The 12,539-nt window shown below is 37.6% G+C and overlaps 1 protein-coding gene across 2 annotated transcripts in view; it reads right to left on the reverse strand.

Annotated features, from left to right (window-relative positions):
* LOC126457491 (nucleoprotein TPR) overlaps positions 1 to 12,539 on the reverse strand; it is a 287,885-nt gene that overhangs the window by 104,343 nt on the left and 171,003 nt on the right. For both annotated transcript variants that reach the window (XM_050093792.1, XM_050093791.1), the window contains exons 24-25: positions 10,023 to 10,139; positions 7,358 to 7,494 (exon numbers count right to left, since the gene is read on the reverse strand). In XM_050093792.1, coding sequence (XP_049949749.1) covers positions 7,358 to 7,494; positions 10,023 to 10,139 — 254 coding nt within the window. The remainder of the gene's footprint in view (positions 1 to 7,357; positions 7,495 to 10,022; positions 10,140 to 12,539) is intronic.

Below are 12,539 nucleotides of genomic sequence, written 5' to 3' on the forward strand. Positions count from 1 at the left end.
AAACTATAACTTCATTCTGCAAAATGAAGTGCAAATGGCTCTGAGCACTATGGGACTTAACATCTGAGGTCATCAGTCCCCTAGAACTCAGAACTACTTAAACCTAACTAACCAAGGACAATACACACATCCATGCCCGAGGCAGGATTCAAACCTGCGACCGTAGCAGTCACATGGTCCCAAACTGAAGCGCCCAGAACCGCTAGGCCAAAGCGGCTGGCAAAATGAAGTGCAATCCTACCACTGGCACTTGAGCTGCTTAGTTCATCCAATAATGATTTTTTTCTAAAATGAAGATTCCACCACAAAAGAAACATCATTGAGTTTAATTTCAGATGATCTAAAGCATGATGTACCATTTGTTTATTCAGTACAAGAAAAAACCATAGATTTTATAAAACAAAACTTTCCTGACGTTGACCGAATTGAGTATTTTACAACTGGTTGCAGTGCTCAGTACAAAAACTCCAAAAGCATGATAAATTTATGTTTTCACAAGGATTTTAAATTAAATGCAAGCTGGTCATTACTTCTACGAGTCATGGTAAAACAACATGCGATGGGATTGGGAGCACAGTCAAGAGAACTGTTACCAAAAAAAAAACTTGCAGAGCAGTAGGTAAAGTGAGCAGATAATAAATACTGAATAAATGGACAATTTTTGCAAAAGTTTACTCTCAAAAATATATATATATATTTTTTCTTTTTACAGGAAGAAGAAATTGCAACTAAAAGAATAATTCTTGAAACTAGATTTCAAGTGGGTCAAACAATACTGGATACAAGAAGTTTCCATTATTTTAAGCCAGCTTCTTGCGAAGAAATTACAGCCAAATGAATGAGTTCAGACTCAGAAATTTTGTTGAAACAAAATATTTTTATGACTATCCCAACTATGAAACCTAACCTACATTCTTTCATTGCATGTGTTTATGAGCAAAAATGGTGGATAGGAACGGTTCTGGGTTTCAATGAAGAAGAAGGGGACTATGACATTCTTTTTATGCAGCCTCAAGGACCAGCACAAATTTTCTTCTGGCCTCAAAAAGAAGACAGGTGTCCTGTTCCACCAGCCTATCTTTTATGTGTAATAGCTCCTCCAGAGATAGCATCTCAGTTCAGCAGATCTTGCAAGATTGATGCTAATTCCCGAAAGGAAATCATCAAAACATGGAACATTTCAATGTTTATTGTAAAAAAAAAAAAAAAAGATAGTAACCTTAATGGACATTTAAATGTAATTATTGTACATACTGCTTCATATAAACTTCGTATAATACTTCAGCTCAATAATTACTGGGCTTTAATGTCATCAAAAACACTCTGTGCAAAGGATTCGTTTGAAAACGAATAATCGCCAACTCATGTATTCAAATGTAAGTACACCTATTTTTGTAAAATTCACAATGTATGTATCTTTTATTTTAAAATAATTGATACATAAAAATTGAGTTTATCTGGTATTTTCAGAGTTGTATTGACTTCAAATATTTCATTATCATATCAAACATGTATTTTACAAATTAAATTACAAAATTTGACTTCAATTTGTAATAAAATTGTTACAGCTCAGAACTCCGCCAATTTTTTGTACCATTTGAAAGGTAATTTTATGCTGTTTTCAAAAATATATGGTTGTATTGGGTTATTTGGAGAGACATTTTAACTATTCATAATTTTCTAAACCTATGTCACAATTTTGAAACTAACAATATTTTGAGTTTCAGTACAGTTTTTCCAATATGAATGAACACTATAAATCAGAATTTTGTAGATCTGTCAGTTTCACTGTTTAATTTAAAATATAATGGTGAAAATTTCAAGGCTCTAGCTTCAAAACTAACGATTTTGCTTCAAATTTTGTAAAAGCATGCACGCTTTAGTTACTTCTAAATCACCCTCGGAAATATAATCAGCCTAAAACTTTAAACAATAACTCAGAAACTACTTGTTAGAATTGAATGAAAGTTGGAATATTTTCTTGTCTTTATACATACAATTCAAACAAAAATTTTCATAAACATCTGACAGAAGGGTGTAGGGCCCTGGGTGATTTAGTATGCAATGACCCAGTGTCAAGAGTGTGCTCAGAATACCAAATTTCAGGTATTACTTCTCATCAAGGACAACAGCCTTCACTTTATTACCAAGAGAGCAGTATTTGTAGAGCTGTCTGTGCAACAGCCAAGCAACACTGCATGAAAGAATCACATATCAATGTGGGACATACAATAAACGTATCTGTTAGGATAGTATGGTGAAATCTGACGTTATGGGCTATGGCATGAGATGAACAACGTGAGTGCCTTTGCTAACATTACATCATCACCTGCAGTGCGTCTCCTGCGCTCAAGATCATATTGTTTGAATCCTCGACAACTGGCAAACCATGGTCTGGTCAGATGAGTCTCAATTTCAGTTGATAAGAGCTGATGGTAGGGTTTGAGTGTGGTGCAAACCCCTCAAAGCCATGGACCCAAGTTGTTGACAAGGCACTGTGCAAGCTAAGGGTGGCTCCAAAATTGTGTCAGCTGTGTTTACATGTAATGGACTGGGTCCTCTGGTTCAACTGTACTGGGTGTCACTGGAATGGTGGTATTAAGCTACTTTGAGGCTATTTGCAGCCTTCATGGGCTTTATGATCCATAAATACGATAAAATTTTTATGGAAGACAAAGCACCATGTCACCGGCCTACAATTGTTCGTGATTGTTTTGAAGAACATTCTGGACAATTTGGGTGAATGATCTGGCCATCCGGATCGCCCAACAGAATCCCACTTAATATTTATAGGACATAACTGAGAAGTCAGTTTGTGCACATAATCCTGCACCGACGACACTTTCACAATAATGGTCGGATACAGAGGCAGCATGGCTCAATATTTCTGCAGGGAACTTCCAATGACTTGCTGAGCCCATACCACATCGAGTTGCTACACTGTGCCAGGCAAAAGGAGGTCTGACATGATAATAGGAGGCATTCCATGACGTTTATCACCCCAGTGCTAACGTTAGCATGCTAAAGAATTGAGGAGTGTTTTTTCAAAACTTAATAAAAGCTCAATTGTTCAAAATTTAGATTTTCGTGGTTACATATCAAGCTTGTTGCCATGCATGACCTGCTGAAAGAGTTTTGTCAAAACCCGATATTGGCTGTTGTGACAGGATGTTCAAATCGGTGTGTTTTGGCAAAACTCAGTGTTTGCCTTTAGGAAGTTAAAGCAAAAGTCGATGAACACAAACTGTGCTTTTCTTCTGAGGGACCTGAAGGAAGAACAAAAATGTAGGACATCACTTTCAGTGATACTGTGAGGGCGTTTCTGAAAGGGGGGAAGAAACAAAAAAGAATGAGAAGAAAAGAAAAATGACCTGTAGGAAAGCACTTGCCACCAGAACCAACAACAGGAATAAATTTGTGATTTTCAGAACAACATTAACTTCTGATTATTACTCAGTTCGAGATAGCTTTGCCAGGCAGAAGGAACATCAAGAAAGAAGCAAAAAAGAAAAATACTGTTTCAATAAAGAGCAGCATACGGAAAAGGGATAGCCAGACAGTACCTGTATGTCACAACATTTCAAGCAACAGCATGGTTGTTCAAAGAAAGACACTCGAAAGGAAAAAAGCCTGGAGAAAAAGAATCAGTTAATAACAAACAACAGCTTGCACAAACTTTGTGCAAAAAGAGGAAATTCCTAATACGGTTAGAGTATATTTTGATACACAACAGAATCAGCAATACTAAAGCTTTCCATAAGTGAATTATTCTACTCTGGACAGGTTTGGCTACATAATTTGTGCATTATGACTCATTCCCGAGCACAAACAAAGTAAAAGATTGGTTTTTATTCTTTGCTTGGAACAGGATAGAGAGGATGCAATGAAGTAGCCTCTGCTCTATTTGATTTTCTCAGAAACCTTGAAGTGTACCAGCCAGAACAAGGTTCAAATTAAAGTTGTTTAAATGACTTCAGTACCAGACCAAATAAAAATACAGTAATGATGTGCACACTAACAGCCTTCATGGAAGAAAGCAGGTAATTTAATAAGATGGCACACTATTTTCACACTCGGGATTACAGGTATAATTATAACAGTGTTTGGTAATGGATAAAGACTACTGGAAAAATGAAGATATTCTTTCACTGACTGAATAGTATCAAGTGCGGGAACAACATGGCATCGTCAAGATACTAAATAAGATTGGGAAGCAAAGGTTTTCAAGTCCTACATCTGAGATGCTTTTCAAAATAACTGTTCAGCGAGTGATGGCTTAAGCAAAGTCTAGGAAGAAGGTATTGTTGTCAGTATCAGATACTCACAATAAAAGTCCTGTAGAGGTTGAAGTACAGAAATCCAGAAACTGCAACTAGTAAGTGAGGAAAGCTGCTACCTTCGGAAACAACAAAGTCAGCAAGGAAAATAAAAACGTCTTGAAGCTCGTGGGACATTTTAATGCGCCAGAAGCAGATGAAGAGTTTTATAAGGACATTGTTTAAAGTAATCACTGAATTTCCATTTTATACTGTTGTAGTCAGCATTTTGTGTTAATTTCAGTAGTGTTCTGCTTATCAAACGTTTATGGATAAGTATTCTAGTAAAGTGTCATATTGTAGTTTAATATTGTTCTTTTAACAAAAATGTCAAAACATGTGGTGGGTCAGTACCAAACAGTGAAATCTATGTACCTTATTATGTGAAGGAGAGAAGACATCTGGCAATTTATCTGGATTCATGTGAAGAAAACTGACATGTCAACTCACCCAATCAAAAGTTTTGCAAAGATTTGGTACAACTTTTTTACTTACAAATTCAGAAACCTTGCAAATACCCAACACTTTAGGAGGGGTGAAAAGTGTGGTAGCTAATAAATAATAGTTTCATTCTGACTTGGTTTGACAGTGAAATGGTATTCATGCTAACAATATCCTGTGCAACCCTCTCTGTAACTACACCAACCTACATCCACGTGAACCTACTTACTACATTCAAGCCTTGGTCTCTTATAATTCTAATCTCCCCCCTCCCCCCTTTCTTCCTTCTATCAGCAAACTGATGATTTCTTGATGCCTAAAAAATATGCCCATCAACCGATCTCATCTTTTAATGAAGTTGTGCCATAAATTTCTTTTTCCCCCTCTAATTCAATTCAAACCCCCCCCCCCCCCCCCCAATTCATTATTTGATCTACCCATGTACAGTCTTCAGCATTTTTCTTCTATAGCACCACATATTCTCTTCCTGTCTGAATGCTTGTCATCCACATTTCACTTCCATACAAAGCTACACTCCACACAAGTATATTCAGAGATGACTTTTTAACACTTATATTTGTATTAGATGTTTAATTCCTCTTTTTCAAAAATGTTTCTCTTGCTATAGTAGTTGTTTGATGCAGCTATCCACACTAGTCTACCTTGTGCAAGCCCCTCTTGCCTTTTATACCCCCCTCTACATTGGACATCACAACTTCTTTTTCTGCCCAAACAGCAAGAGTCGTATATTACTTTTAGTGCCATTTCCCACTATAATCACCTCAGCATCACCCCCATTCAATTCGACCTCATTCCATTATCCTTGTCTGACTTTTGTTGACGTTTACAATCTCTTCCGTCCCAAGGCACTATCCATTCCTTTCTACTGCTCTTTTAAGTCCTTTGCTGTATCTGACAATTACAACTTCACCTTGCTTTCTGAATTTCTCCTTGGTTTCCCTCAGAACTTGTTCAACATACTAATTAAATAACATCGTGGATAGGCTACTACCTTGTCTCATACCTGTCGCAACTATGGCTCCCCTTTCACGTCCTTCAATTCATAACAGCAGTCTGGTTTCTACATAAGCTGTAAATAACTTTTCACTCTTTGTATTTTATTCCTGCTACCTTCAAAATTTCAGTAAGTGTAGTCCAGTCAACATTGTCAAATGCTCTAAATCTACAAAATGTTCTACATACTGGCTTTCCTTTTTCCCGGCTATCTTCTACGATAAGTCGTAGGTTCAGCACTGCCTCTCATATTCCAACATTTCTTCACAATCCATACTGATCTTCCACCCAGATCACCTTATATCAGTTGTTTTTTTTCCATTCTTCTGTAAATAATTTGTGCCGATATTTTCTAACCATGACTTATTAAACTGTAGTATTTGCACCTGTCAGTATCTGCATTGTTTGACATTGGAATTATTATTTCTGCTTGGAGTCTGAGGATATTTCATCTGTCTCATACATCTTGCACACCAGATGGAAGAATTTTGCCATGGCTGCCTCTCCCAAGTATCTAAATAATTCTGAGGGACTTTCAACTACTCGAGTGACCTTGTTTCGACTTACATGTCATTCAATGCTCCATTAAATCCTGCTCACAGTACCATATATCATGTTTCATCTTCGATTTGCTTTCTATAATACTGTCCTCAAGTTTGTTTCCCTTATATAGACCCTCTACAAATTACACCAGAGAAAACCTCAAGGGGATGTAGAAGATGGCTTCAGGAACAAAATGATACGAACTCACATCTGGAAACATCATCCAATGATGCTACAGAGAGTTGAAGTTATAGATGCCAAATCCTGCACATTTATGTATATGCACTGTGCTCCCAGGATGATGATGATGATGATGATACTAACATTCAGGGACAATGGAAAAGGATAAATGCATCAATTTGAGGTCCAGAAATGAACTAGTCAGCAGTTAAAAGTGAAAATTGTTCTGATACCTCTGACAATGGGATACATGCAGCAGTACTGTTGTTGCTAAGACTGTAGGACAACCATCTTTCAAAGGAGGTAGTATGGAGAAAAACATTAAAAAAGTCTGGTAAACATGGGCTCTAAAACATTTATCTTAAAAGCTATGAGCACTTATTCACCTTTGCTCTGTGAAATCCTTATTTTGTTCCTCAAGACACCTTCTACATCCCCTTGAAGTTTGTAAGTGTAATTTTGAAACACCATGTATATTCCTTTCACTTTCCACTAGAATATGCAACTCATTAATATATACTGGCAACGAAAGATGCAGTTCAAAATTCTAAGGCTTGTATTTATTAAAGACTGTTTTTTAAAGAAAAAGAATGCGTAATTTAAAATTAATATATTAAATAACTTCCATCTTCCCCCCCCCCCCCCCTCCTCCCAAAAAAAGAAAAAAATTTAAAAACAAAAAAAAAATTTAAAAAATAATCCCTTTCCACTCATTGCAGTGTGTGTTTTCTGAACTGTAACTTTCTTTTATAATGGAAGTGAAACACTTACAGTAAAGCAGCTACAAACGTAATTCAAATTCATCTTAACAGTCAATATAGAACAACAATTCACTACAAAATGTCTTATTTTGGAGTACTTACGTTGTCTGGTTATTATAAGAACTGGAAAATGCTGTAGGTAAAACTGCAGCTGTACGTGGCTGTGAAATGGGACGAATGCTGGCAAATGGTGTTTCACTTCTACCGGTCCATGGTGTGACTGCTGCAGATTGCTGGGGCTGCAAGCAGCAAAGCAACAGATAACACAATAAAAAGAATTTAACTCAAAACCTACAGTATGATACTTCATGAGAAAAACCACACCGTTAGGCAGACAAATAAGGCTTCACAACTTGCATTCATACCTCTTCAAGAGAACATTTTCAAGCGTGCTTTATTCTGGAATAGTAGTAGATTTCTGTGTTTATTTGTGTCTGTCCTTGGGTCTGAATTTTACTTATCCAAGTTAGTATCACCAATGTGTACAGATTAACATAGATTTGCATGAAAAAGTGTGACTAAACTTCATTTGATTTTTGTTGCTAGGTTACAGATGGGAGGAGACTATAGCATGATATGCACTCCTCACTATATTCCATTTGGATTCAATCCATCTCCTGAACCCCTTTTCTTCAGCCACCCACAAGCTACAATGCCATTTCGGATCTGCATGCAGTGTGTGCTGGTGTCTCTTGGTGTGTAGCAAGTACAACCCAAATCCAGGGTTTTAACCAGCTGACACCCTGGTTACTGCAGAGCCCCAGTGTCATTTTAGATTCAGTGCAGTACAGGAGACATTCCACTACTACTACTACTACTACTACTACTTTTAATGTAATATTTTCTGAAACTTTATATGAGCACCGCAACTACATAGCTGTCTTTACAGATGGGTCAAAGCAGGGGGGACCCCATTGGTAGCTCTGCCACTTTCCTAGGTTGTTGTGTCCTCAACGTCCAACTGCCTCAAGACTTTACTGTCTTCTCTTCGACACAGAATTATAAGCAATCTTGGGGGCACTGGAACAGGTGAGATGTTCTTCCAGAGCATTTCTTGCCTGTTCCTATTCTCTAAGTGTCCTTCACTCTCTCCAGTGTCTGTACTCAGCAGATAAAAGTAACCCAGAATATCCAGGACGCCCTCCTCCAACTACAACAACTGGGGAAGGTGGTGTCTTTTGCCGAGTACCAGGGCACATGGGTATTGTGGGAAATGAAAGGGTGATCTACCAGCCAAAGACGCATGTTGTGATCCTCAGTTATTTCAGTGTGTCATCCCCATGCATGCTATTACCTCGCTGTTAAGGTACAAAGACATACTGGCAAGACGAGTGGCTGGAAGTGACAGACATTAAGCTCTATCTACTAAAGCCCAAAATGCGGCCGTGGCATACCTCCTTCCAGCTATGTCGACAGGACAGAGTCCTTCTTACATGTCTTCACATATGCTACAGCCTTATGACACATGGCTTCTTACTTCGGTGAGAGGACCCTCCAATGTTTGGAGCTTAGGGTGTACACATCAGATGCACCACATTTTGTTGGACTGTGCTTTTTTATTTTCTGGCCAGCAGGCCACAGTGGATTTACCACAACAGATCTGCCCTTTATTTTAAGTACTGTTCAAACACATGTGGTTCGATTTTTAAATTTTGTGATCTGACCAACATCATTCCCAAGATTTTAAGGAGATGGTTTTAATGTGTTAAAAGGGTGACTGGCTCACAGATATTTTTGTAAGTAGTGAGACAGTGATATGTGCCTACGCCTTTCTTTCAGCTCCTTTCTCATTTTATTTGCTTTAATCTCATGGACAGTTACTTTTACTTTTTCTCCATTGTTTTTGTGCATGTGTGAGAGTGAGAGAGAGAGAGATTATGTGGTCATTTAAGAGTGTGTGAGTGTGGAACAATTTTTGAGGTTTTAGCCACATTCATTTGTTTTAATGCGTGGCAGGGCACTGATAACCTTGCCACTGAGTGCCCGGAACCTCCAAATGCCACACCTGTAATTGCCCCCCCCCCCCCCCCCCCCCCCCACACACACACACACACACACACACACACACACACACACACACACAGTCTCTATTTACATTCAAAGTATTCTTTGCTCATTACTTCCTATAAGTCCTATAAGTGTAAATAGCTCTTTCACATTTAAACTTAAAAATTTTAGCATATGGAATAGTGCAGGTCTGAAACTTCACGACATCAAAATTGTGTGTTATTCTGACAAAGCCTTTCTTTATCATACCTTTTCTCACAGGACTGGTAGCAGTCCAGCAAAGTAAGCAGGAAGACTACTAATAAATCTGTGGGGAGGAGGGGGGGGGGGGGGGGGGGGAGTGAGGAATACTGGCACAACTGAAGTTGTCATGGCAAACAGTGAGTTGTGGCTGGATTGCTCAACTGTTTCAAAAGGAAGGAATATTGGGGTTTAACGTCCCATCAACAAATACAGTAGAAGTGGGGTATAAACCCAAACTGGGGAAAGGTAGGGAAGAAAGTTAATTTAATAAGTAACTCTGCTAGAAGTTCCATAATTTTTATGGAACACAAGAAAGAACACTGGGATGGTGGGGTCCTTACATCTGCGTTCACAAAATTTCAGTAATTTAAGGACACAATGAAAATACAACTGCCACTTTAGAAGTCAAATTGAAATAAGGAGCAAGATTATTCCATTTCAAAATTACCCATACCGACAATGACACACTAAAAAAATGAAACACAATAAAAATTCATAAATTCGTGAACAGACTTGCCTGTTGTGCTTTAGGCGATGATGATGGTCCTGCCATGGGCTTAATATTGGCAGTAGGTGGTTCTGAGGTACCTTTTTCTGTTGAGCCAGAGCTTGTTGATGGTTTGGAGCCTTGCAACTACACATACAAACAGAAGAAAACTAACTACCACATCACCAAGTGTAATGTCATTCAAAAGTTAGTATATATTAAAATCAATATTGATTCTTACATTACAATTGGATGGCTAGTACTGTTACAATGTCTGACTCCATTTTAAGGAGGGTTTTGTGCACCAGAGATCTGGCTAATGAATGAAACACAACTTGAAATTTTACTTGCGTTCAGAATACTGCGAAAAAATAACGAATACATGGGATTTCTCAAAAATGTGAAAGACATCTCCATAGTTATTGCCGATGTATATTTAGAAGTTGCAATGCTGCATGTCTAAGAATGTATTTACTAGAACCATGTACACAAAATTAAATCAAATATCAAATATAGTACATAAAAATATTAAGCAAAGCCTACTGCAGAAGGTGGAATATTAGTTCACATTGGATTTACAGTGTCACAGGAAAACAAACCAATTAGTTTACAGAAAAGAAATCACTAAGTCTGTTAATATCTCTCATTTAATACCCACTTATCTGTATTTATTACTGTCACAAATAAATATGGCGTTATCTGCAGATGTTTTGGTACTTAAAAGAATTTTTATCTACTTGTGTTTCTCTGGCAGTTGTTAAAGTCTTGCCTAAATGGAGACCATTAGAACTCAAATTTATGTGGAATACCTTTAGATATGCTTTCTTTCACTTTCAATTATCTCCTCAATACAGTCTCCTACAGTCAAGTACCACCATCTCTGTGTTGACTGTTGCTCTGAACGCTGTAAGTGACTGCTAAAATGAACTACATTCATAGGTATACCTCAGTGTACCACTAGATGTCTCTGTCTTGCACTGCATCAGTGGTTTCATGTAAAGGACACTGGTACTTAAAAATAAATAAAACTGGTAAAGTGGTGTGGTGGTTTCATGCAAAAATTACTGGTACTCAAAGGGTTAAATCAGCAGCTTGAAGGCTGCAAGAAAATTTTACTGTCAAAAACAAACATAACAAAAACTAGTAAACATGATACTGCTAAGTTCTGGATAGAACACAAATAACAGAAGGAGTAAAAAGTAATCGCTCAACATACAACTGAAATGATGGGCAGTCAATAAGCACATAAACAAGATTGAAATCACTCCTGAGCTTTCAGTCAGTGTCCTCCTTCACAACTAACCAGAACACAGGTTGTCCAGGCCTTGCATGTCAACTACTTAAGGTCTTAACTATGCAATATGTTGGTATCCTTATGCCTTCCATTATTTGTTTACGAACAGTATCAAAGGATTTTTTTCCTGACAATGAGAATGCAAAAGGTATGATAGTGCTAACAGAGAAGGAGATGGACTGTACAAGCAAATGTCTACAAGCTAAAATTAAGTCAAAGTATGGCAGGAAATACATGTTGCAGTGTGCAGCAGGATTCAAGAATCTGTCCCACAGCAGAATAAGTAAAATGCTCACAACAAATATTTCACTGATAATAAACAAAAATGTGTTATTATTTGTGACACTATGAACACCACAAGGAAATATATTTGCCGAAACTTCACTTATTTTTGATGCAGAGAACTGAACTTCCAGGCTGGCACGGAAACTCAGAAAAACTGTTCCATCTGTAGCATTTGATTTTGTAAGGTGCTGGAACGAACGAGGCATTTCATGTGGATGGGAGAACATACTTGCAAAGAGAACATACTACCAAAGATTTTTTTATGTAAAAATAAAGCAATCGAATTTCTGAAGCGGCCAGTGGTTTATTTTGTAGGAAATAATTCCAAGTGACAGTTTAAAACTGTGCCAAGCAACCTTTCATTGTTATAAATGCAGAGTTTCATTTCCATCATACCTCCTCTGCAAATGTAACATGAAAACTTTGGACTACCATGTAGAAATGGACAGAAAATAACTGAAAGTATGTACAGGCAAGACAAGACAGCCAATATTTTGGCATTAATTAAGCAGCACCAAGCTGGTTCTCTTTATTCTACTGACAAAATTTCGCAAGAAAATGGTTTCCTTTCCACTGTTGTCATACCATCTATATGTAAATCCTATAGAACTGGTCTAGAAAGTTGCAAATAAGAACCATGGCCAGAATGGGTCATTCCATGTCAAATTAACACAATTTTGGGAAATATTCAGAATTGATCTCTCAGATTTTCATGATTTTTGGTATGCAGCAATAAATCATAGACTTATGTAAAAATACCAAATTTCAAAAACAAAGATGATGTGACTTACCATACGAAAGCGCAGGCAGGTTGATAGAAAAACAAACACATACATACACACAAAATTCTAGCTTTCGCAACCAATGGTTGCTTAGTCAGGAAAGAGGGAAGGAGAGGGAAAGACGAAAGGATGAGGGTTTTAAGGGAGAGGGTAAGAGTCATTCCAATCCCGGGAGCGGAAAGACTT

This window comes from Schistocerca serialis, chromosome 2 (genome assembly GCF_023864345.2).
Source record: "Schistocerca serialis cubense isolate TAMUIC-IGC-003099 chromosome 2, iqSchSeri2.2, whole genome shotgun sequence".
NCBI lineage: Eukaryota > Metazoa > Arthropoda > Insecta > Orthoptera > Acrididae > Schistocerca > Schistocerca serialis.